The 24779-nt window shown below is 43.9% G+C and overlaps 1 protein-coding gene across 1 annotated transcript in view; it reads right to left on the bottom strand.

The window, feature by feature from the left end:
* Positions 1-24779, bottom strand: part of aig1 (androgen-induced 1 (H. sapiens)) — a 128012-nt gene that overhangs the window by 48637 nt on the left and 54596 nt on the right. Inside the window, exons 2-3 of the mRNA XM_078557623.1 lie at positions 18270-18425; positions 10599-10700 (exon numbers count right to left, since the gene is read on the bottom strand). Of these exons, the coding sequence (XP_078413749.1) occupies positions 10599-10700; positions 18270-18425 (258 nt within the window). The remainder of the gene's footprint in view (positions 1-10598; positions 10701-18269; positions 18426-24779) is intronic.

Genomic DNA, 24779 nt, shown 5'->3' with positions numbered 1-24779 from the left:
TAAGGTACAGATCTGTCATTATCTAATGACGGAACAGGCTTGAGGGGCTGAATGGCCTCCTGCTGTTCCTATGAGAGGGAGGGAGAGTAGTGTCACTTGCTCCAAATATATAAATGACAAGCTTGAAAAAAATGTGCCACAGTACGATTTCTAAACTATTTTCGGTGACAAATAACTGCCACATAATCAGCCCCATGCAAGTCCTCCTTACAGCCTGACAGCTTAGGAATGCTTACCATGTACTGCATGTATGTATGGCAGACATACCTACTGCAACTTACATCTGAGGTAGACTGGGTAAGGACACCAAAGGTTTCCTTCCCCATCTCTCATTGTTGAATTCAAACTCACTTATCCTGGATTATTAGTCCACTGGCACGATTACTATAACCATCTTCACTCATGTCTAAGCCTTGTCTTTGGTGCATGCTCAGACTCTTGCTGTTGAAGTGTTAATTTTAATATGCTGCGGGGTTACATGGAGAAGGTCAAGACAAAACAGCCCTGTTGCAGGGCCCTTCTTCAGAGCTCTAAGCTCTGTAGAAGAGTCATACGGACTCGAAACGTTAACTCTGTCTTTCTCTCCACAGATGCTGTCAGAACCTGCTGAGTTTTTCAAGCAATTTTTGTTTTTTGTTTCAGATTTCCAGCATCCGCAGTATTTTGCCTTTATCTCTCTTGCAGGGGTTGGACACACACTAGGGGATTGCCTGGTGGCAGGGGTATGTATTCTTGGAGTATGTCCTTCGGGGTGACACCACACGCAACCTTGTCCAGCAGCTACAGGAAACGCCAAAAGAGTGGGTTGGCAAGGCTACCATAGGAACCTGCACAAGTGAATCCACATGGATTCGAACAGCTGTCTTACTGTAACCCAGCAGCCAGCCTTATTCCAGGATCAGGAAAGACGATGAAGGTGTTTGGGAAAGCCACATAGTGATCAGATTAAAACACCAGCGTTGGTTGATGCAGCAGGTATGCTGTGCTCACCCAGTCTAGCGTCTGATGTAAGTTGCAGCTGGTAAGTGTGCCATACATGTGTGCAGTACAGCCATACACGGCGAGCATTCCTATGACTTGAGAGAGCCAGAGACCTTGGCACTGACAGCGCCATTGCTTTTCTGGGGGCTGGCTGCAGCTGCTCTGAAGGCAGATGAATGGCTCTGGAAATGCTGTCCGAGCTGAACCCAAGCTTGTGGAGGCAGAGCTTCCCCTATCACTGCCAGGCCGCTGTGCCCTACCGAGCCTGTCGATAAAGTGGGTGGCACACAGGTGGTGGGCCCGCACAAGCCGCTTTCCGACATTCCCGGCATTCCCTTCCCTCCATTTCCCTTTGTGACCATCCAAGCAGATGGGAAGCAATGCTCATGGCGGCTGGGTTTTAGTCCCTCCGCCATGCAAGAACCTGGCCAAGGTTAACGCCGGAGGGGCAGGAGAGCCAAGGCTCCCCCATTGACTGTTAGGCAGTAGCGTTGCTCGCAAAGTCAGTGCACATTCTGCCAGCATTGAAGCAGTGCAGGGATTTCAAAGGTGGTGCTCCATGAGCAGGATGTGAGCCAGTTCAACAACTAACAATTTCCTGACCTCATTCCCCTGTGCATAATTTCCACCAGTGTAAGTATTTATGCTGAACAGTCATTTCCAGGCTAATGCATCCAGTTGGGAGACAAAGCACATGGTCAGGGAAAATGCTCATTTCAATTACATACAATCTGAAACTCTGCCAATTTGAACACATGGTCTGAACAAACACTGAAAGACCAGACCATGGCAGGACCCTTTAATTGAGAATAAATGCATCTTTGACCTTCCATACGGCACGGTGTAACATCTTTATTCAACAGAAACCAAAATTAATTCAAACTAGCCCAGCATTTCAGAGCACCCAGCAGATCAGGAAAAGTGATAGGACAATAGTCGGCTTATCATGCCTGTTCCTTGTAATGTGTACTTCCTGTGAAATTGGGTCAGAGTGCAGCTGGGTTAGTACCTACAGCTGCGGACTGCTCAGTCACCCTGTGCTTAAAAATGCTGGAAAAACATAAATGCCATTCCAATCGAGAAAGGAAACCGGAATCATTTGCTTTTAAGTGGCCTAAATATATACATATATGATGTATTTATATATCTGCAAAGGGATTCGCCCATCAGCAATGGCAATTGGGGCCATTACAGTTCTTTTAGGTAGAAGACCTGTACAGACATATAAGCATTTTGGGTCTATTTGTTATTTCCTTACACTGGTGCTCATGGATTTACTTCTCCATTAGCTTTGTGTCTTAAGTGTAAAGGAAATGAAAGTTGTCGTGTGTCAGCAGGTAATCTGCTTTATTAAAGAAATTCCCATTTTGAGATAAGCTCCCAGCCGGAAAGCCTCTAAGTAGATCAGTGGAGTCAGTCTCAGATATGACTGACTGCATTTCCCCTGCATCTCCTTGTCCAGTGACGGGAAGTATCGCGCTGAGCTTGTGTGACACCTGTTTTTAGCCTCTGCACAAAAGGCCTGCTCACTACCGATGCAATTATCATTTTCTAGTTGAAGTTTGATCTCTGTAGCTAGAGGCAAAGAAAATTCTTTAACAATGAACCGAACTCCATATCCCTGCCTTTGCCCCCATATCCCTTAGTATCGGTGAGTAACAGAAATCTATCAATCTCAGATTCGAAATTACACAACTGTCCCAGCATCAACTGCTGCTTGCAGAAGAGAGTTCCAAATTTCCACCAGCCTCTGTGTGCAGAAGCGTTTCCTAATTTCCACTCCCAAAAAGGCCTGACTCTAAATTTGACCCCACATCCCTAATATTAAAAAACAAAACTGTAACATAGGCCGGGACTTCCCGGCCCCAACACCGGTGGGCATCATCGTGGGTGGGACAGGAAAATTTGAAGAGCTGTTGAATTTTAGCGGCCCATAGCTGACCGAGCCCCTCAAACCCACCCCACCATTCGTTTGGATCATAGCCAACCTGTACCTTAATTCCATTTACCTGCCTGGGATCAATATCCCTTGATATCCTTCTAAAGAGCTGCTAATCACAGTGTTGAACTTTCCAATTGTCCCATCACCCACAGGCTTTTGGGGGAGGCACTTACTGATTCCCACTACCCCTTGTGTGAAAAATGATTCTTGATCTCACTCTTGATAAGATTATTCCCCTTTATTCTTGATTCCCCCCACCCTCCTTCAGTCACTTTGATAAGTTGGAGAAGCGGGGGCTGTACTCCTTGGGGAAGGAAAGGTTGAGAGGTGATTTGATACAGAGGTTCAAAATCAGGAGGCGTCTGGACAGAGTAGATAGAAAGAAACTGTTTCCATTGGCGGAACCAGAGGACACAGATTTAAGGTGATTAACAAAAGAACCAAAGATGCCACCAAGGAAAACCTTTTTGTACAGTGAGCGGTTAGGATCCAGAATGCACTGCCTGAGAGTATGGTGGAGGCAGATTCAGTCACAGCTTTCAAAAGAGAATTGGATAAACCGCCTGAAGGGAAAATAAATTGCAGGGCTGGAAGAGAAGCGGTGGGACAAGGTAAATTACTTTCGTGGAGGGTTAACATGGGCTTGAAGGGCTGAATGGCCTCTTTTTGTGCTGTAACCATTCCATGATGCCATGATTCAGAGCTCTGAATCTTACTTATTGTCATTTTGAACACCCTCATTAGATTACCCCTAGACCTGTTGAACTCAAGGCAATACATACCCTTGCAACCTAATATGGCAGTCGTTTTAGTACTGCTATAGTTCTGGTGAATCTGTGCTGTACCCAGTCCAAGGCCAATATATGGTATATCCCTCATGAGGTGCAGTGCCCAATACTGAAAGCAGCTGTCCAGTTGTGATCTGATCAAGGTTCGATACACTGAAGAGGCGCTTACCCACTTTGTGGTGCTAATCTGCTTAAGACAAAGACTGACATTCCATTAGCCTTTCTACTTATCTTTTAGTGACTTGTGCACATGAATACCCAAATCCTTCTGCTCCTCTACAGCTCGGAAATAAAAATTCCAATTTGACTTTCTTAAATTCAAAGTTGATGATATCACATTTTCCTATATTGAACTTCTATTTGCTGTAGTTATTCCCACTCACTTCATTGGTTTATGTCCTGGTCCCATTCAACAGAACTTACTGTACTTCCTAACAGAGTCATTTGCAAACTTGATATGCAACTTGCCATTCCTTCATCTAAGTCTTATGTGGTGAAAAGCAGATCCTCAGAGAAAAACACTTGTCACACCACATTAGTCAGACTACACTCTATCCCTCCTTCCTGCCTCCGATCTCTCAACCAATTACTGACCCGGGTCACAAGGTAAGTTCTGTAAACAGCCACAGTAAGGAGTGAAAGTTACATGTCCCAGGGGTACAAGTGCTCTGACATTCCATTACTTCATCTGAGCCTGCAGTTATGAATATTGTAAACTTATTTCTAAGAGCAATACTGACAATATGCAAAGAATCTGCACTGGACTGATTTTCCTGAACTAAATGGGTGTGAATACGGTTTCTATGGCTACAACTGCAAACAAACAGATGAAGTGCAAAGAAAATCATGCAAAATATGTTCAGAGAGGAATCTGTAAAGTTCAGTGAAACTTTTCTCCTTTCCTTTTTGAGCTAAAAGTTTTGCTTACAAAAGAATTAGGGGCAGGAGTGGGCACTCAGCCCCTCAAGCCTACTGCGCCATTCAATAAGATCATGGCTGATCTGATTGTGGCCTTAACTTCACTTGCCTGGCTGCCCCCCTATAACCCGACTCCCTTGCAGATTGTATCTTTGAGATATTGTAGGAGAGACAGAACTATTTTAGCATTTAATACTGCCCAACAATAAAGGTAGACAATGTGTGTCCAATTTTCACCATCGCCCAGCACTTGACTGAAATTAAATAGGTCCCTTGTCACAAATACCTGGGCAAGGGTGAAGGGGGCACAGACCTGGCAAAGAGAGTTGCATTTTCTAACAGATGCGCTATGATAAAGCTTGAATATAAGAATGAGAACTACTTAAAGTATGCAAGCGCTTAGCATTTTCTGAAAGATAATACAATACTGGGCATGGAGATCCATGTTGCATCATCCCCAAGTATAAAACAAAAAGTCTAAGCTGGTGGGTAGCACAATGCTGCAGTGCCCTACAGCATGGGGATTTTTAAATTATTATTCTTCTCACAGGATGTGGGCATCACTGGCTAGGACAGCATTTTTATTGCCCATTCCTTGTGGGAGTGTCTAGGACCAGAGGGCATAATCTCAGAGTAAGGGGTCGCCCATTTAAGACAGAGACGAGGAGGAATTTCTTCTCTCTGAGGGTAGTTAATCTGTGGAATTCTTTACCGCAGAGGGCTATAGAGGCTGGGTCATTGAGGATATTCAAGGCTGAGACAGACAGATTTTTAATCAGTAAGGGAATCAAAGGTTATGGGGAAAAGGCAGGAAAGTGGAGTTGAGCCAGATCAGCCATGATCTCATTGAATGGCAGAGCAGACTTGATGAGCCAAATGGCCTACTTCTGCTCCTATGTATTATGGTCTTATGGTCTTATCCCTAGTTGCCCTTGAGAAAGTGGTGGGAGATGCCTTCTTGAACTGCTGCAGTCCACGTGGTGTAGGTACACCCACAGTGCTGTTAGGGAGGGAGTTCCTGGACTTTGATCCAGTGACAGTGAAGGAACGGCGATATATTTCCAAGTCAGGATGGTGAGTGGCTTGGATGGGAACTTCCAGGTTTTGTTGTTTCCAAGAGTCTGCTTGCCTTGTCCTTCTAGGTGGCAGAGGTCGCAAGTTTGGATGGTGCTGTCGAAGGAGCCCTGGTGAGTTGCTGCAGTGCATCTTGTAAATGGCACACACTGCTGCCATTGGCTGGAAGGGGTGGAGGGAGTGGATGTCGAAGGTGGTGGATAGGGTGCCAATCAAGTGGGCTGCTTTGTCTTGGATGGTGTCAAGCTTCTTGAGTGTTGTTGGAGCTGCGCACATCCAGGCAAGTGGAGAGTATTCCATCACACTCCTGACTTGTGCCTTGTAGATGGTGAACAAGCTTTGGGGAGTGAAGATGTGAGTTACTCTCTGCAGAATTACCAGCCTCTTTCCTCTCCTTGTAGCCAGTATTTATATAGCTGGTCCAGTTCAGTTTCTGCTCTATGGTAACCCCCAGCATGTTGATAGTGTGGATTTCAGTGATAGTAGTGCCACTGAATGTCAAGGTGAGATGGTTGGATTCTCTCTTGTTGGAGATGATCATTGTCTGGACTTGTTTTGTGCGAATGTTACTTGCCATTTATTAGCCCAAGCTTGGGTATTGTCCAGGTCTTGTTGCATTTGGACATGGACTGCTTCAGTATCTGAGGAGACACGAATAGTGCTGAACATTGTGCAATCATCGGCGAACATCCCCAATTCCGGCCTTATGACGAAGGGAAGGCCACTGATGAAGCAGCTGAATATGGTTGGTCCTAGGACACTAACCTGACGAGCTCCTGCAATGATGTCCTGGAGCTGAGATGACTGACCTCCAACAACTACAAGCATCTTCCTTTGTGCTAGGTATGACTCCAACCATTGCAGAGTTTTCCCCCAATTCCTATTGACTCCAGTTTTGCCAGGGCTCCTTGATGCCACACTCGGTCAAATGCTGCCTTGGTGTCAAGGGTGTTCGCTCTCACCTCACCTCGAGTTCAGCTCTTTCGTCCTTGTTTGGACTAAAGGTGTAACGAGGTCAGGAGCTGAGCGACCCTGATGGAATCCAAACCGGACGTCAGTGAGCAGGTTATTGCTGCATAAGTGCTGCTTGATAGTGCTGTCGATGATCCCTTCCATTGCTTTGCTGATGATCGAGAGTAAACTGATGGGGTAGTAATTGGCCGAGTTGGATTTGTCCTGCTTTTTGTGGATGGGACATACCTGGGCAGTTTTCCACCTTGCCAGGTAGATGGCAGTGTTGTAGCTGTGCTGGAACAGCTTGGCTAAGGGCACAACCAGTTCTGGAGCACAAGCCTTCAGTACTATTACTGGAATATTGTCAGGGCCCCATAGCCTTTGCAGTATCCAGTGCCTTCAGCCATTTCTTGATATCACATGGAGTGAATTGAATTGGCTGAAGACTGGCACCTATGATGCTGGGGACCGCCGGAGGAGGCCAGTGGAACAATGGCATTTCATTGAGTTGTTTAGTGGAGGCTGAGCGCTTCCTGAAAGGTAGAGATGGAGACAAATGGGAGGATTCCCAACTTTGATTTTTTATTTGTGTGAAACTTCAATATAGCTTGCCCCTCAACTGCTCTTAGATCTTAACACGTTCATTCATTCATAAAAACAACAGGGAATTCAGGAAAAACTGAATGTGAAATCTGTTACTGCAGGGAGTGGTTGAGGCAAATAGCATTGATACATTCAAGGGGAAACGAGAGAAAGGAATAGAAAGATATGTTGATAGAGTTAGATGAGTGGGAAGAGACTTGTGTGGAGCATAAACACTGGCAGAGACCTGTTGGGCTGAAATAGACGTTTCTATGTTGAAAATACTTTATAACTTTATAATACCTTGTACCTCCAAGAACACCCTTTGCTCAGTGGAGATACCATTCAGTATCTGCAATTGGCCTGATAACAACATTAAGGTAGATTTTAACAAAAAAACAGATACTGCAGATTGTGCAAATCTGATACTATCATGAAGATATTAATGTTATTGGAAATTATTTTAAATTGAACTTCTTGAGAATTTAAACTCAAAGGAAGGCTAGGTATATACATAAAAGGGTTTTGTGTGTGGGTCAGAGACATGTGAGCTCTAAGCCACCTGTAAGCCTGCAACTGCCTGCAAAGGAAACAAATTGAAAAGAACCTCATTCTGAATTTGTAAGATAAAATGTGTTTTGCCTGGTATCTGTTTAAGTCTATGAGTTATTGTTGCCTTGGGGAAGATTACCTGGAGTGATTAATTTGGGGATTTGTTTCAAAGTTATTATGGTAGTAAACACAGAAACATAGAAACATAGAAACTAGGAGCAGGAGTAGGCCATTCGGCCCTTCGAGCCTGCTCCGCCATTCATTATGATCATGGCTGGTCATCCAACTCAATAGCCTGCTCCTGCTTTCTCCCCATATCCTTTGATCCCTTTCGCCCCAAGAGCTATATCTAACTCCTTTTTGAAAACATACAATGTTTTGGCCTCAACTACTTTCTGTGGTAGCGAATTCCACAGGTTCACCACTCTCTGGGTGAAGAAATTTCTCCTCATCTCAGTCCTAAATATCTACCCCGTATCCTCAGACTGTGACCCTGGTTCTGGACTCCCCCACCATCGGGAACATCCTTCTTGCATCTACCCTGTCTAATCCTGTTAGAATTTTAGAGGTAATTTGCAGACATGTGTATGTGTTTAAATCTGTTGTTAAATTAATAAATGTTTAATTTAATTTATATGAAAAAACCTCTGGAGGCTTGGTGGTTTCATTTCATTGACTTCTAAAGCCTGTCCACCATCTACAAGGCACAAGTCAGGAGTGTGATGGAATACTCTCCACTTGCCTGGATGAGTGCAGCTCCCACAACACTCAAGATGCTTGAAACCATCCAGGACAAAGCAGCCCACTTGATTGGCATCCCATCCACAAACATTCACTCCCTCCACCAGTGATGTACAGCGGCAGGAGTGTGTACCATCTACAATGTGCACTGCGGGGACTCACCAAGGCTCCTTAGACAGCACCTTCTAAACCCATGACCACTACCATCTAGAAGGACAAGGGCAATAGATAGATGGGAACGCCACCACCTGGAAGTTCCCCTCCAAGCTACTCACCATCCTGACTTGGAAATATATCGTCGTTCCTTCACTGTCACTGGGTCAAAATCCTGGAACTCCCTCCCTAACAGCACTGTGGGTGCACCTACACCACATGGACTGCAACGGTTCAAGAAGGCAGCTCACCACCGCCTTCTCAAGGGCAATTAGGGATGGGCGACAAATGCTGGCTTAGTCAGTGACGCCCACGTCACAAGAATGAATTAAAACCCATTGCCTCCCAGAGTGGCAAACATTCTCCTAGGTATGGCATAGTTTGCATATTGAAAGGGGCCTAACATGTGAAACCTGTGGATCCCTATAAAAATGGCAGAAACATCACTGTCAGTGGAGTGGTAAGCTTACCGACACCATTCTGTGACTGTTAGGTTCTCACTAACATCAGTTTGGGCAAGTTAGAATCAGTCTTGTTAACTTGACCAATTAAGTAGCAATGTACCAAGACAACCAATTTGCCTTGTGTCACCAGTGCCAAAGTCACAGCCCATGGATTTCCCTTGTTAGTCAGTAAGAGCATTTAGCATCATTGGTACTTGGCATCATTTAGCATGAATATGTGATAGAATGAAAAAGCTAAACAGTTCAATATGTTTTGATGTTATGCAAACATGCAACCCTGTGTGATAGCTCAATTTACCACCTTGGATTGTTCCCACCACAACCAGTACCTGTGACACAAGAGGATTTAAAGTAAACAAATTTACTTGTTGAATTCCCTAGAGATAAGGTGATAGAGACAGAGAGAGTCTTAAGAGTTTCACTTTACTCATGTGTTGCTTACGAATCCCTCACTTTAATGCCAAGTGTCACGTAATGTTCTCTCCAGATGCAACTCAAGTTGGCAAGGTCAGCACCGCTAATTTTTTTACAGCAGAAAATTTTCACATGTTCCCATTATTAGTATCGAGTATTGCTGAAAAAAGAGATATGCTGTTAAATCTTTTCATCTTGCAATCATCAGGACAGATGCAAGAATGTCAAATTTCAAAGGGAACAACAATTTATAATGCATGAGAAAAGGGTGCTGATTGGTTGGCAAGTCAACTCTGATTGGGTGAAACGTTGCCATGGACAATGCATCAGGGAACTATTGTTCCTCCAGACTTTTGATTAATTTTTTAAAAAAGGCACACTCCCCACTGCATTCTCCATGGTAATGCCTCAGCCAAACAGAGCCGACTTGCCAACCAATTTTCTTATGAAGTGCAAATTGTTGTCCCTTTGAAATTTGGCATTCTTGTGGCTGTCCTAATGAATGCCAAGATGAAAAACTTCGACGGCATGTCTCTTTTTTCAGCAATGCTCAAGTTCTGTACTACCAAGCCACTATGAGTATTGAACTCTTGGTGGCGTTATTGAGGTTCCTTAATCTTTGGAGGAAAACACCCACAGCAGAACCAGGGGAAAGACTTGGATAGCACAGGCCAGACCTGAGAAAGCACATATGTGTCCTTTCCCTTTTACTCTGTGTAAAGGCGGCACCCTGGGTATCTCTGGCCCATTGTTTAAAAAAAAAGGCATGTAAATCATACATAATAATGCACAACAGAAAGCAAAAATCGGCAGGATTCAAATAACCCCTGAAGATGGCTACAGGTGAGCTGCACAGGAAGGAAACTCATTCTGGAAGCTTTGCCAAGGCAGGTAGCTTCACTCTCCTCTTCACTCTCCTCTTCACTCTCCTCTTCACTCTCCTCTTCACTCACCCCACACAAAAAAACATCTACAGTCAGAGCAGTTTTGTCAAATTGCAGCAACTTTCAATGAACGTGTCCCTGTTGTACTCACCATTCCATGGTTAATCCATGGCGGTATAAAGCTGTCCAAGATTTTGGGATAAACCAACTCTCGATCATATAAGTATAAGGCCCAGAACGTTATTACGACCATCTGCAAGGGAACAAGAAATCGTAGTGAAGTAACAATATCTATTCTTTCCCGAAAACATGTAGCATAAAGGCTGGCTCTTACATGACACATGAGGCCTTGGATTAAGTTGATGTTGCTCCTGCCTGTGCAAGATACTGAATTCATTCCGGAGCCTACTTCAATGTGATAACTGTTTCTGCCTTCCTTCGTCAAACCAAACATTTGCTGTAACTACATTGCCGCCGTATCAGAGTTTGGAAGCATTGTGAACTGTGAGGAGGATAGTGTAGAACTTGAAAAGGATGTAGACAAATTGGTGGGATGTATGGAAATGTGGCAGAGGATGTTCAATGTGGAGAAATGTGAAGTGATTCATTTTAGTAGGAAGACAATATAAAATAAAAGATACAACTTTGACAGGGGGTGCAGGAGCAGAGGCACCTGCGTGTATATGTGCATAAGTCATTGAAGGTAGCAGGATAGGTTGAGAGAGTGGTTAAAAAAGTATTCAGCATCCTAAGCTTTATTAATAGGAGCACAGAGTACAAGAGCAAGGAGGTTATGTTGAACTTGTGAAAGACACTAGTTTGGCCTCAGCTGGAGTATTGTGTTCAGTTCTGAGCGCCGCACTTTAGGAAAGATGTGAAGGCATTGGAGAGAGTGCAGTAAAGATTCACCAGAATGGTTCCAGGAATGTGGAACTTCGGTTTTGAAGATAGATTGGAGAAGTTGGGACTGTTATTTCCTTGCAGAAGAGAAAGTTGAGAGGAGATTTGATAGAGGTGTTCAGAATCATGAGGGGTCTGGACAGGGTAGATAGGGAGAAACTGTCCCCACTTGTGAAAGGATCGAGAACGAGAGGGCACAGATTTGAAGTAATTGGCAAAAGAAGCAAAAGTGACATGAGCAAAATCTTTCCCACGCAGCGGCTGGTTAAGATCTGAAATTTGTTACCTGAGAGTGTGGGGGAGGCAGGTTTAATCGAAGCATTCAAAGGGGAACTAGACTGTTATCTGCAAAGGAAGAATGTGCAAGGTTACGGGGTAAAAGTGGGAGAATGACATTCGGTGAATTGCTCATTCAAAGTGCTGATGCAGAGACAGTGGGCTGAATGGCTTCCTTCTGTGTCGTAACAATTCTGTGATTCTGTATCACAAAATACCTTCAGTGGAAAATTATGCAATACCATTTGTTAAAAATAATAGAGACTTCAAGGGTGACCTAATTAAGACTTTCAAAATGAAGCCTGCAGTGCAGAGCTTTCTATCAATCCCCTTTTCTGCCAATAAACCATAGTTTGTAAGCTGAACCTACTTGTGGTATCTGCTTCAGTGGTCTTCCTTGGTAACTAGAGGGTCTATTTAACCAGGGCTGGGAATTGGAAAAGTCGAGAGGAGTGGGTGGCGGGGTGGGGCTGTGAGTGGGGGGGTTGAAAGATCTCGGAAGATCCTTTGGGGAGAATAGGAAGAGGAACCACTGGCGAGGAAAGCCTAAATTTACCTTCTGTGGTTCGGGAGGCTAGTGCTACTCCCACCCGGCCTCACAAGGACAGTTTACAAATTAAAACATGCACATTTGAGATCCTTCTGGTCCTCCTCCTGACAGGAAGACCACAGTGACTACCTTCCTTGCTCAATCCACAGTTAAAGTTGTAGTCAGAGCCTGAAGGCTCCTTAAGACCCTGCTATCTAAAGAAGGATCACACCGGGTTTCTGGAAGGCATCCTCCCTGCCTGCTCCGTGGTGGGAGACGTTGGGAGCAATGCACAATATCTCCTGGCTGATTTTTAACTGCCCGCCTGCCCAATAGGATTGAGAACACCCCCACAGCACTGTCGAGTGAGAATGATCCTGTCCTTTTCACCACTAACTTGCTCATTTTTAAACTTGGGCCTGGGCATTGGAACCACTGCTGACATTTCTTCAGGCAGCAGCTCACCGGTAAGGATTCTATTTCTGTCATTTCCAGCTTCTCGAGACCCATCTTTTGTTTGTCGCATGAAAAACGCTATAAAAATACAAGCTTTTTCTTAAACATTTCTCTACCATCACGTCCTTTTGCCTTGCGCTATTATCCCTTTTGTCATTTAACCTCTCCTGCCCTCCACCTATCGCAGACCTTCCCTTTTCTTCTTGCCCTGTACACCCCCCCGCTTTTTGCCTCTCTGTTTGCTCAAAACTTGTTGAGTTTTGTTCCCCGTTCTGATGAAAGGTCATCAATCTGAAACATTAACTCTGATCCTCTCTCCACAGGTGCTGTCCGACTGCTAAGTATTTTCAGCACTTTCTGCCTTTGGTTTTGTTTGTTTAAGTGGCCTGAATCTACTGGCGATCGCCGTCGGATTGCCACTCTGCTCCCCCTTTACTGCACCGCACCCCAGCTCGGCCAGGACTTCCGACTGCTTGCTTGTGTTGCTGGATCATTGCGGGGGGGGAGGCAAGACCTGCCCCCTTTTTACGGCACTGGCCACCATATTATGGTAAATGTTCACTAACACACGGAAAAGCTGGGACATTTAAGAAGATTTTCCCTGTGTTAGTTATGAGTATGTGTGAGTGAATGGGTGAACGTGTAGGTGGGTGAGATGGTAGGGTGGGTGAGATAAGTGGGTAAGGGGTAGGGTGGGTGAGGTAAGGCGGTAGGATGGCAGCTGGGTAGGGTGGGCAGCTGGGGTGGTGAGGTTGGCTGAGGATGAATCAGGGGGAGTTGGAGGGTCAGGGGGGAATCGGGTGGTGAGGTCAAGTCGGTTCGGCTGGAGTTGGGGGATTTGGGTGGTGAGGTTGGGTCGGGGGGAAGACGGAGGGGGTTGGGGCAATTGGGTGGTGAGTTTTTGGGGAAGTCAGGGGTCTGGGAGAATGGAATGGAGTCAGGGGAGAGCTGTGGGGGTGGGGCGGGGGTGGTGAGGAAGGTAGTCAGGGTTTGAGGGGGGAGTTAGAGGGTCAGTGTGAGTGATTCGGGTGTCAGTTACATAGTTACCCAGGTGCTAGACTAGGATTTTTCTGTCTAACTTGTCCTGGATGACTATCCAAGGTTGGAATTGTCAGAAGTCTCCAACGCTAACTCAGAGTTGGAGACTTTTGCAGAGGGTCCCAAGGAGCAGGAGAACAGCCCAAGGGAAGTTCAAACTTCCCGGGCAATTCCCACAGAGTCAGTGCATTGGGATTCCGAGGGGTCCCAGCACGTATCTTAGGGGGTTTGTACAGTCTCCAATGATCTGGAGATCGGAAGATCTGGGCCAATCTATGTTCTGATGTGTCCCATTGTTGAATGATGGAGATAGGGTGAGGTTTTAGCTCTGTTACTGGATATAAAGAAACATGATTGGATTGTTGTGTGTGCAGTAGTGTCATTGCAATAAAACAATGAAGATGCTTGGTACTGTTAGTAATTGTAATGGAAAATTTACAGTAATTAACATGACTCTGCAATTTCCATACACTATTAAACCTGTCTGCACCTAGTGAACCATTAATTAAGCCAATTATTAGTGGAACTAGAATGGTATTTTCTCTGGTGGCATTAACTTGTTCTATCTAAAGAACAATGCCTCTAAATCTGTTCCAGTATTTTTCACCTGCTTCCTTTTAGTTTTTCCACTAAATATAAAACCTGCTTTCAATTAAAGAGTTTTACCAACCTCCAGTTTAACACAGCATCTAATGTAGGTTGTAATGTGATGTCTGCACACAGCATTTTAAAACGAAAACTATGAATAAAATTGGAATAAATAAAAGAAAGATGCTAAGGTAAACTGAAATTACACTCATTACAATACCGCACAACAAATTGACACCTCTGCAGGTATACATTGAAGCAATCTGGAAATAACAGAACAAGATTATTCCAGACATGGCACATTAGAACACCGTACTTTTTTGTAAACCATGAAATGTCAATCAAACACCAGCACCAAAGAAAAAAGACTGATGCAAATATTTTAAAATTTACAAATTTTTGAATATAAGTTGCTGACTAAAGTTCTATAAAATTTCAAAAAAATCATTTAAAATGGGCCAGATGTGCTATAGTAATTATGGGGTTTGGACAGAAGAGGGGGGATTTCCTGTTTGTGCTGGGGTCCATTTGTCGCAGAGCTGTAGTGGCTCCAGAGCTATTTAAGAATGATTCCGGGATTCCCTCCCTCACTAAGGGGAGGCGGTGGAGTAGTGATATTGTTACTGGACTAGTAATCCAGAGACCCAGGGTAATGCTCTGGGGACCTGGTCTCAAATCGCACCGTGGCAGATGGTGAAATTTGAATTCAATAAAAAGTCTGGAATTAAAAGTGACCATGAAATGATTATTGTAAAAACCTATCACTAATGCCCTTTAGGAAGGAAATCTGCTGTCCTTAACTGCTCTGGTCTACATGTGACTCCAGACCCAGCAATGTTGTTGACTCTGAAATGCCTTCTGATTGGGCAAGGGACAATAAATGCTGGCCTAGCCAGTGATGTCTACATTCCCTGAATGAATAAAGAAAAATTCCTGATGCTCCTAATTTTTCTGTGCTGGGATAGTGCGACTAGTGAGCGTGCACCCTACAATCCTGACCTGGGTGACTACATGGCTAGGATAGGCATCTCTCAGCAACCACCTACCCCCCCACAATTTTTGCGGAATCTAACTCAGCTTCTCTGAGACGCGTGGTTCATGGCCCCTCAGAGGAGTCGTGAATCATAGTCTGAATTCGGGAATGTTCTGAAACGTATGGTCAAAAGGTCTTACCAATGCCTCTCCCCCCAACCCCACACCCCCCAGTGTCCCTTCCATGCCTCCATGACCTTCTCCATTCCAACTTAGTGTCAAATCATGCTCTTCACCTACCCCCATGGCCACTTATAGCCCCCTGCCAGCTTATAGCCCTTCCATGCCCATTCACCCAATATACACCATGTACAGAACCAATGAACCATATGGTAACAATGGCATGTTTGAAACAGCACCTCCCAAACCCACGACCTCTACCATATAGAAGGACAAGGGAGCAGATAGAAGGGAACACCACCACCTGCAAGTTCCCCTCCAAGCCACTGACCATCCTGACTTGGAAATATATCGCCGTTCCTTCACTGTCGCTGGGTCAAAATCCTAGAACCCGCTCCCTAACAGCACTGTGGGTGTACCTACAGCACAGGGACTGCAGCGGTTCAAGAAGGCGGCTCAGCACCACTTTATGTAGGGCAATCAGGGATGGGCAAAAGAGGCTGGCCCAGCCAGCGACACCCACAATACATGAAAGAAGGAAAAAAAATTCCTGGTGCAACTTATTCTCCAAATCTTTTCAAAGGATAAGGCAATTATTAGACTAAATAAAGGGTATGAATGGTCAGGTTTTAAAAAGGAGTTACTTTCTGTTTAAAGTACTCCTCTTAATAGTGCTTAGATGCTGAGTTAATAATAAGCACATTCCACCTGAGACAGGGCTAAAAGCAGTAGAGTGCAGTTATTGATTTGTAGAAGGATTTAGATCAGTTAAGCAATTAGACAAACAAATGACAAATTAAAGTTAACGCTAAAAAAATTAGCATAAGGGATGAAAATAATGTGTCAAGTAGATTCAGCACTTTCACTGAACAGACACTGTGGGACTCGCCACCTACAAGGGTGGTGGAAGCAGAGCTGACCAATGGTTTCATTAGGAAATTGGATGAACACATGAGGGAAATAAACTTGCAGGGCCTCGGGTTAGAGCAGGGGAATGGGACTGACTGGATTGCTCAGAGTGCTGGCATGGACTCGATGTGCCAAAATATTTCCATCTGTGCCACCATGACTCCATGACTCTTGATTAACAAGGGGGTGAAAGGTTACCGGGGGGTAGGCAGGCATGTGGGGTTGGGGTTACAATCAGATCAGCCAAGATCTTACTGAATGGCGGAGCAGGCTCGAGGGGCCGAGTGGCCTAACTCCTGCTCCTAATTTGTATTTCCTAGTTTGCATGTATGACTAAAGCTACACAGCTAGATCATTGGAGTATTTGACTGCAGAAGTTATGCCGATGCTTTATAGTACACTGGTCAGACCAGAATTGGAAGCCTTGTGTAAAATTTTATCATGAGGTTTCAATAGGGACTTAGATGTTACATTGAGTATGTTGTGGCTTCTTTCTCCAGAAAAGAGAAGCTGAGAAGCCACCTGATAGAGGTCCTTCAAGATTATGAAATGGCTTAATCAGGTAGACACAGAGTAGATACTTCTGCTTGCTGGCAAGACCAAACTAAGGGTCGTATATATAAGACAGTCACTAATAAATCTAATAGGAAATTCAGGAGAAGTTTCTTTATCCTGGGAATGGTGAGAATGTGGAACTCGCTACCAGAAGTAGTTGAGGTGAACAGCAGGGATGGATTTCAGGGGAAGCTGGATAAGCACATGCGGAAGAAAGGAATAGAAGGATATTTTGATGGGATTAGATGAACAAGATTAGGAGCAGTCATGTACAGAGCATAAGCACTGACATGGATCTATTGGGCCAAATAGTCTTTTTTTTGCACGGTAAATCCTTTTGTAATGTATCTCAGAGTCTGTGAAGAAGAGCAGAGAGCATTACTGCAACTGTAAAGGTAAGATGCCATAAAATTAAGTTCCTTAGCCAGGAAAGAATGTGATTGAAGGGACGTCTTGGCTGAGGTATACAAGAACATGTCTTCCAATTTAGTGCCCCTGATAAAAAGCTCTGTACACCAAGAGTGCCGGATCTGCAATTCCGACACATCTCACAGCCTTTTTGAATTTCAGTCCATTCCACCCTCACTTTCAAATTCCCAATATACACCACAAAAACAAAAATACCTGGAAAAACTCAGCAGGTCTGGCAGCATCTGCGGAGAGGAACACAGTTAACATTTCAAGTCCAAATGGCCCTTCAACAGAACTAAGTAAAAATAGAAGAGAGGTGAAATATAAGCTGGTTTAAGGGGGGTGGGACAGGTAGAGCTGGATAGAGGGCCAGTGATAGGTGGAGATAACCAAAAGATGTCACAGACAAAAGGACAAAGAGGTGTTGAAGGTGGTGATATTATCTAAAGGAATGTGCTAATTAAGGGTAGAAAGCAGGACAAGCAAGGTACAGATAGCCCTAGTGGGGGTGGGGTGATGGAATCGAAAAAGGCTAAAAGGCAGAGATAAAACCCAATATACACTCCTTTTTTAGTCTATTCTTTCATGGGATGTGGGCATCACTGACAAGTCCAACATTTGTTGCCCATTCCTAATTGCCCTTTAATTGAGTGACTTGCTAGGCCATTTCAAAGGGCAGTTAAGAGTTAATACATTGCTGTGGGTCTGGAGTCACATATAGGCCAGACTGGGTAAGGACAGCAGATTTCCTTGCCTAAAGGACAATGAGTTTTTACAACAATCGATGATAGTTGTCATGGTCTCCGTTACTGAGACTAGCTCTCAATTCCAGATTTATTGATTGAATTTAAATTCCACCAGTTGCCATGGTGGGATGGTGACATCTGAACTCTTCTCCCCAGTTCATTACGCCACCATCTCCCACTCCCATCCATTGAAGCTCTATGGATTCAACTGTGAAGACAACAAAAAGCATGAAAGGGGTTAATAAGAAAGTTGGCCACTTACCACACCCACAGGAAACGCCAAGACAGCCATTAGCCAGTCTCGAAGAGAAATCAGCTTCCTGAGCTGCCTCTGCTGCTCTTGGTCATCAGTGCCTTGAGTAAGGAGACTGGACAGATCAGTCAGTACACAGATCCCAAAGAAAACGGTCTGTATCACCTGTTGAGTAAATGGCACAGGAAGTTATTTTATGCTGACACATAGTAGGGGTAACTTTGACTTTGACAGATAGTGTAACACGAGCAATAACCGATCCATTGAAGCCAATACAAATGAAAACTGAGAGAGATGTATAACGGGCAGTTGATTCAATGTCGTTCAAAGTCACAATTGCCCCTAGAAACACTAAAATGTTAGCAAAACACGGCTTAGGCCAAATTGCCAGGACATTGTTCCTGCAGTGAGCAGGGTCAATTTGTGAAGCTATCAGCTGGTTACTAAAGCTTCAATGCAACACCGCGTGCTGGCCTCTGGGAAAAGACTCCATTGCAGCAGTCAATGTGTCAATGGGACCAGGAATAATATGTGGGTTCTGATGCAGCAGTGGATGAATGCACTGTGTGATGCTGAGGTAGAAACCATCTTCAACCCATGCTTCATGCTGGGGACAGTGCAATCCAACCTCATGCCCCTGCACTCGAAGAGGAAATATCAGCCAACATTCACTCTCCTGACCCTTATTCAGGGACCTCCACCCACCCACACTTCAGAAAGTATTTGTGTTTGGATTTTGAGAGGTGCCATGATCAACTATAACAGAGGTAGCCTGTTGACACTGACTGTTTAGATTTGACATGAAGAATGGGCACTTTCCCATGTGCCAATAACTTGGATGAATGTATGGTTGCTAAATTTACTGATGACACAAAGATAGTAGAGTAAGTTATAAAGAGGACATGAGGAGTCTGCAAAGGGACATAGATAGCTTATGTCATGGGGCACAAATTTGGCAGATGGAGTAAATGTGGGAAGATGTGAACTTGCCCCATTGGTGGGAAGAATAGAAAAGCAGCATATTATTTAAATGGAGAAAGACTGCAGAACTCTGCGGTGCAGAGGGATCTGGGTGTCTTGGTACATGAATCGGGAAAAGTTATTATGCAGGTAAAGCAAGTGATTGGGGAGGCAAATGGAATATTTAAGTAGGGAAGTTTTCCTACAGTTGTACAGTTGGTGAGACCACATTTACCATGTACAATTTTAGTTTCTTTATTTAAGAAAGAACATAATCGCATTAGAAGCAGTTCAGAGAAGGTTCCCTCAACTGATTCCTCAGAGGAAAGGGTGATCATATGAGGAAAGGTTGGACAGGTTGGGTCTCAATCCATTGGAGTTTAGAAGATTGAGAGGTGATCTTATTGAAACATATGAGATCCTGAGGGGGCTTGACAGGGTAGATGCTGAAAGGATGTTTTCCCTTGTGGGAGAGACAAGAGCAAGAGGACACAGTTTAAAAATAAGGGGTCTCCCATTCAAGACAGGGATTAGCATATTTTTTCTCTCAGAGGGTTGTTAGTCTTTGGAATTCTCTCCCCCAGAGAACACTGGAGGCTGGGTCATTAAATATTTTTAAGGTCCAGTTAGATAGATTCTTGACTGACAAGGGAGCCAAAGGGTCTAGGGGTTAGACAGGAAAGCGGAGTTGAGCCCACAATCCAATTAGCCATGATCCTATCAAATGGCAGAGCTGGCTTGAGTGACCGAATGGCCTACTCCTGCTCCTAATTCGTGTGTTTGTATGTTTCCAGGTATCAGTGAATGACTTGCCACCACCAGATTGTACCATAACATAATTCAGCATCTTGGGCAGGGCAGGCAAAGTGGGCGGAACATTTTTATACAAATGAAAACATAAAATGTTTAAAGTGTTCAGTGGGTCAGGCAGCAACTGTGGAGAGAAACAGAGTTAACATTTTAGGTCAATGACCTTTCATGAGAACACAGGGTCATTGACCTGAAACATTGGGCTGGATTTAATGCAACCCATTGCAATGGGAAACATGTCAGCCTTAACTGTGGGAGATGCCCCACATTAATCTCCCCGCGGAGGCAAAAACTCCCCGAGTGAGTGGGAGGGTGAAGGCCTGACCAGGATTCCCGGCTGCCAGCAGCGGGATATCAATTAGGCTCGTTAATGAGTCAGTTGACACTCATTATCCCTGATCTCATTGCAATTTAAATGGGGGCTGCATGGGTTCCTACGCCCCCAGAACACTGCCCATCAAATACTGCTGGGATTGCTAGCGGCCTTTCAGGGGGTTATCCTCATAGCCAGGTTATTTTTCCCAAAGGTTACTGGTAAAATTAGTACTATGATAGGTTTTTATTATTAGGGAGGTAAAGTCTAAAGACATCGTGAAACAATGGGAGTTTGCATTCGAAGGGGAAAATATGTATAAAGGAAGGCATTCTAAGTTCTAACAGGTGTGAAAAGCCTCCAGTCCCTGTGCCCAAACTGTTGTCTACAAGCACTGAAGTTAAGAAAACTCACTTTGAATGCAATTGTCCAGGGTGTTTGCATTGCCTGGGTCTTTTAGAAACTACGTGTTTTACTGTTGCTTTAATGGATATGTAACTGGGATATGATAAACTAGGCGAGCTAGGAGTCATCATTGTGTAATTTGTAAACCTATTTTTCTGCTTAAAGTCATTTTTTTATATTCATAAAGCTTTAATTTAGTTTTGTAAAAACCCTCAAAGCTCGGTGACCTTTTTACTGAATTCAAAGCCCACATCTTGAACTAAATACAAATTGCAAATAGTTGTGGCAGCTGCTTCAAGTTTCCCTCTGGGATTTGATTTGAGCAGCTTAGCATTTACCATCTATTGTGCCATAACACTTAATGAATCCATGCTGGCTTTCCTTAATTAACCTCCACTTGTCTAAGTGATTATTGATTTTGTCCCAGGCTTGAGCCTGCATGTGACTTCAGACCCACAACAATGTGGTTGACTCTTCACTGCCCTCCGAAAAGGCCTAACAAGCCACTCAGTTCAAGAGCAATTAGGGATGGGCAACAAATGCTGGCCTTGCCAGTGATGCCCACATCCCATGAAAGAATAAAAAGTAAAGTAAAATAATTTATTATTCCACGTTATTTTGTTCGCATACCAAGAATATTTGTCCACCATGAATTCAACCAGCCAATACTTTCGTAATTTTGCCCATTTTCTCTCCTACCCTTTCAGTTTACTGTTCCATGAGGATCACCTGGGTTCCTCCATAATAAAAGTAAAGAAATAAGAATGAAAGTTGTTGCTGTTTGAATGTACGCACCAGTCACCCGCTTTTCTTTTGTTTTAGGCAGCCCCTCGGGATTGAGGATGATTTGCCTCCACTCCGGTTCGATGGGTTCTGAGATGGCGGATAGTTCAATGAGCAGACTCTGCCCCATGGGCAGGTGGTGCTTGAAGGGTTGCGTAGATGGGAGTTTCGTGCTCTCCTCCCGATAATTTGACTTTGCCTCTGCACGCCTCTCAATAGTTTGGTGCCTTCCCGAATGAGCCTTCTCCAATTTGGTCGGTCACAAACCAGGGACTCTCATGAGTTAGCGGGGATGTTTGACCTCTTCAGGGATGCTTTAAAAACATCCCTAAAATGTTTCCACTGTCCCCCTGGGAGTCTCCGACTACCACCAAGTTCTGGTTAGAGCAGTTGCTTCAGGCGTTTGGTATCAGATGTGCTAACAACATGCCCCACCCAACAGAGCTGTTTATTTTAGTGATTAGTGCCTTGATGCTGGTCTAGGTGCCATTTGTTTTATAATTAACAACATCTAATTGTTTTATCCAGTGAGTATAATAAGAAATGTCCTTCACTAAAGCAGAGTACAGTGTGGAGCAAAGTATATTATAATAGCAACAACTTTCATTTATATAGCACCTTTAATGTTGTAAAACATCTCAAGGTGCTTCACAGGAGAGTTGTCCCATAAAATTTGACAATAAGCCGCATAAGAAGATACTAGGACAAGTTTTTCTTAGATTTGCTCATGGGACCTCCTGGGTGCCGTTGGCTCAGTTGGCATTTATTGCCCATTTCGAATCACCCTTGAGAAGGTGGTAGTTCTTGAATTCTTCTGTCCATGTGGTGTAGGCACACCCACAGTACTGCTTGACCATTAGATGCTAAAACCTTTCGTTTCTCCGTTAAGACTGCTCCTAAAAATTTATCCTTTTGATCATCTGACCCAATGTCTACATATTTGTGGCTGTTAGGAACTAGAGTTAGTAATGTAAGGCCATTGTAAAGAAACCTTCACTGTTGTGAAGCTTTCTTGCTTTTGAAGAAGGAGGTGTTAGGAACTATAGTTAGTTTTAAGTAAGTTATATTTGTATTTGTGGCTGTTAGGAAAAAGCTATAGCTTAGAGTTTAAGTTTAATTTATATGTTTTATTTGTGGGCTAAAATAGAGAAACCAGGGTCTAGTTTCATTTAGAGTTTTTCTCTGTGAGATGGAGTCAGCAAGTTTGAATTCTTGTTTGTATACCTGCATTTCAATGAGATTTTACAACCCTAGAAGTGGAGAACTGTGTTTCAAGGGGGGTTAATGGTTTAGGGAAGTTAAAACAAAATAGGAAAAACTGTGCCATTGCCAAGCAACAGGAGACTAACAGAGGGACAGAGTGAATCAGAAAAGCAGTTTGAGCTCAGTTGGTCTGTGGTCACCAAATGGTGAGAAAGCTGGAGAGGAGAGGGAACTGCAGAGAGCAGATTTCGCAAAAGAACAGAAGAAAGTTCCAGAAACCAGGGAGTGGGGACAAAAGAAAGTCCCAGGCAAACAGTTAAGTCAAGGAACAAGACAGCAACTTCCAAACCCACGACCACTACCATCTAGAAGGACAAGGGCAGCAGATACATGGGAACACCACCACCTGCAAGTTCTCCTCCAAGCCACTTACCATCCTGACTTGGACATATATCCCCGTTCCTTCACTGTAACTGGGTCAAAGTCCAGGAACTCCCTCCCTAACAGCACTGTGGGTGTACCTAAACCACAGGGACTGCAGCAGTTTAAGAAGGCAGCTCGTCACCACCTTCTCAAGGTCAATTAAGGATGGGCAATAAAAGCGGGCCTAGCCAGCGAAGCCCACATCCCTTGAATGAAAAAAGGAAAACAGGTCCTGTTCAGTGGAAGCAAAAGCAAGGAACAGAGAGAAAATATTCGAATTAAAGAGAGAGAGTTGCAGGAAGCAGACTTAAAGCAAAGCAGGCTTGCGAGAAGCCAGAAAATCCACAGATTCAGCCAAAGGTTGGTGACTCCCCGCTACAAGCCTGTGAAGCAATGGTGTCCTGTTGGCACAACTGAGTATCTGAGAGAGTGTGTGGAAGGTGGAGCTTGAATGCACGAGGCGATCCAGGGGAGAGGAACATCAGAAGGAGAGGTTGAAACCCTGGAGGTGGATCCAAGTGAAAGTGTTATTTGGGAGAAGCGAGCTCTTCGAGCATTGAGATTGGAAATCCTCAGGAGAAAGAAGGAATTCTGTGAGACCGGTTGGCTCATGGTGTAGCAAGCGTCTGGGAGGGAGTTGATGGGAGTTCTATAGCATCTTCTTTGGGTGGCTCTATCACTTGATTTTGGAGGGTGATGTGTCTGACCACAGGTCACCTACTGGTTTACATGGACTGTATACTTACCGTGAATATTAAAGAGTAAGATAGATTTTTTGTAACTTGTGTTATTCTTATGAATCTGTGCAAAGGTATGGTTGTGGGTGAAGGAGTAGTGAAATATAGCTAATTTTTTTCTTGTTTCATAAATGTTTTATTCTTTTGTTAAAAGTACATCAGCAAATTCGGTGATTCTGTTCCATAGCCACCCTCCAATTTCTAGACAAAAAATAAAAGTTAGGATCTATCAAGCTAGGTTCCGCCCAGGGAACTGACTTGTCCAGTAGTAATGTCAGCTGGGATCATGACAAAGTGGGGGCTTATCCGGGATTATTGTAATGAAGTGGGATATCTTGACGGATTAGAATTCCTTGACTTTTGGTGGAAACTGTGAATCCTTAAAAAAAAAACGAGTGCATGGAGGTATTGGACATAGGAATTGGAGTTGCTGAGAAGTATATTACATGGGTTGGAATTTGAAATGGCTTTGCAGGCTGCTAAGACTTTTCTAAAGATGTAAGACGTAACCCTGACTGGTTTACATTGTCAAGTGATGGGGAGAGAGAAGCTTGTGAAATGCCTCCCTTATAGCAACAGTGGGTGCCTTGTGGTAATACTGCTGGATGTTTTATGGATTAAGAATCTATAGGGACTTTTGTCTGGAAAAGGGTATTTATTTGTGAATCTAGCTAAGTAGAAATCTTTTGAAAAATGTTATAAGACTAAATTTAATAGTGTAACTGTAATCTTGTGTGTTTAAGTTTTCTTTCCTTTTGTTAATAAATGTTTTAATTTAATATTTAAAATCTCCAAAAGTGGTAGTGGAATCTTTACTTCTGACTTCAATACACAAACCTTCTCATAGTAAATACAAATTGCAAAATCGTTGCGATAGCCTGACCA

This window comes from Cetorhinus maximus, chromosome 14, assembly GCF_964194155.1.
Source record: "Cetorhinus maximus chromosome 14, sCetMax3.hap1.1, whole genome shotgun sequence".
Classification (NCBI taxonomy): Eukaryota; Metazoa; Chordata; class Chondrichthyes; order Lamniformes; family Cetorhinidae; genus Cetorhinus; species Cetorhinus maximus.
The sequence above is the reverse complement of the archived record's forward strand: the minus strand, read 5'-3'. Positions and strand labels throughout refer to the sequence as shown.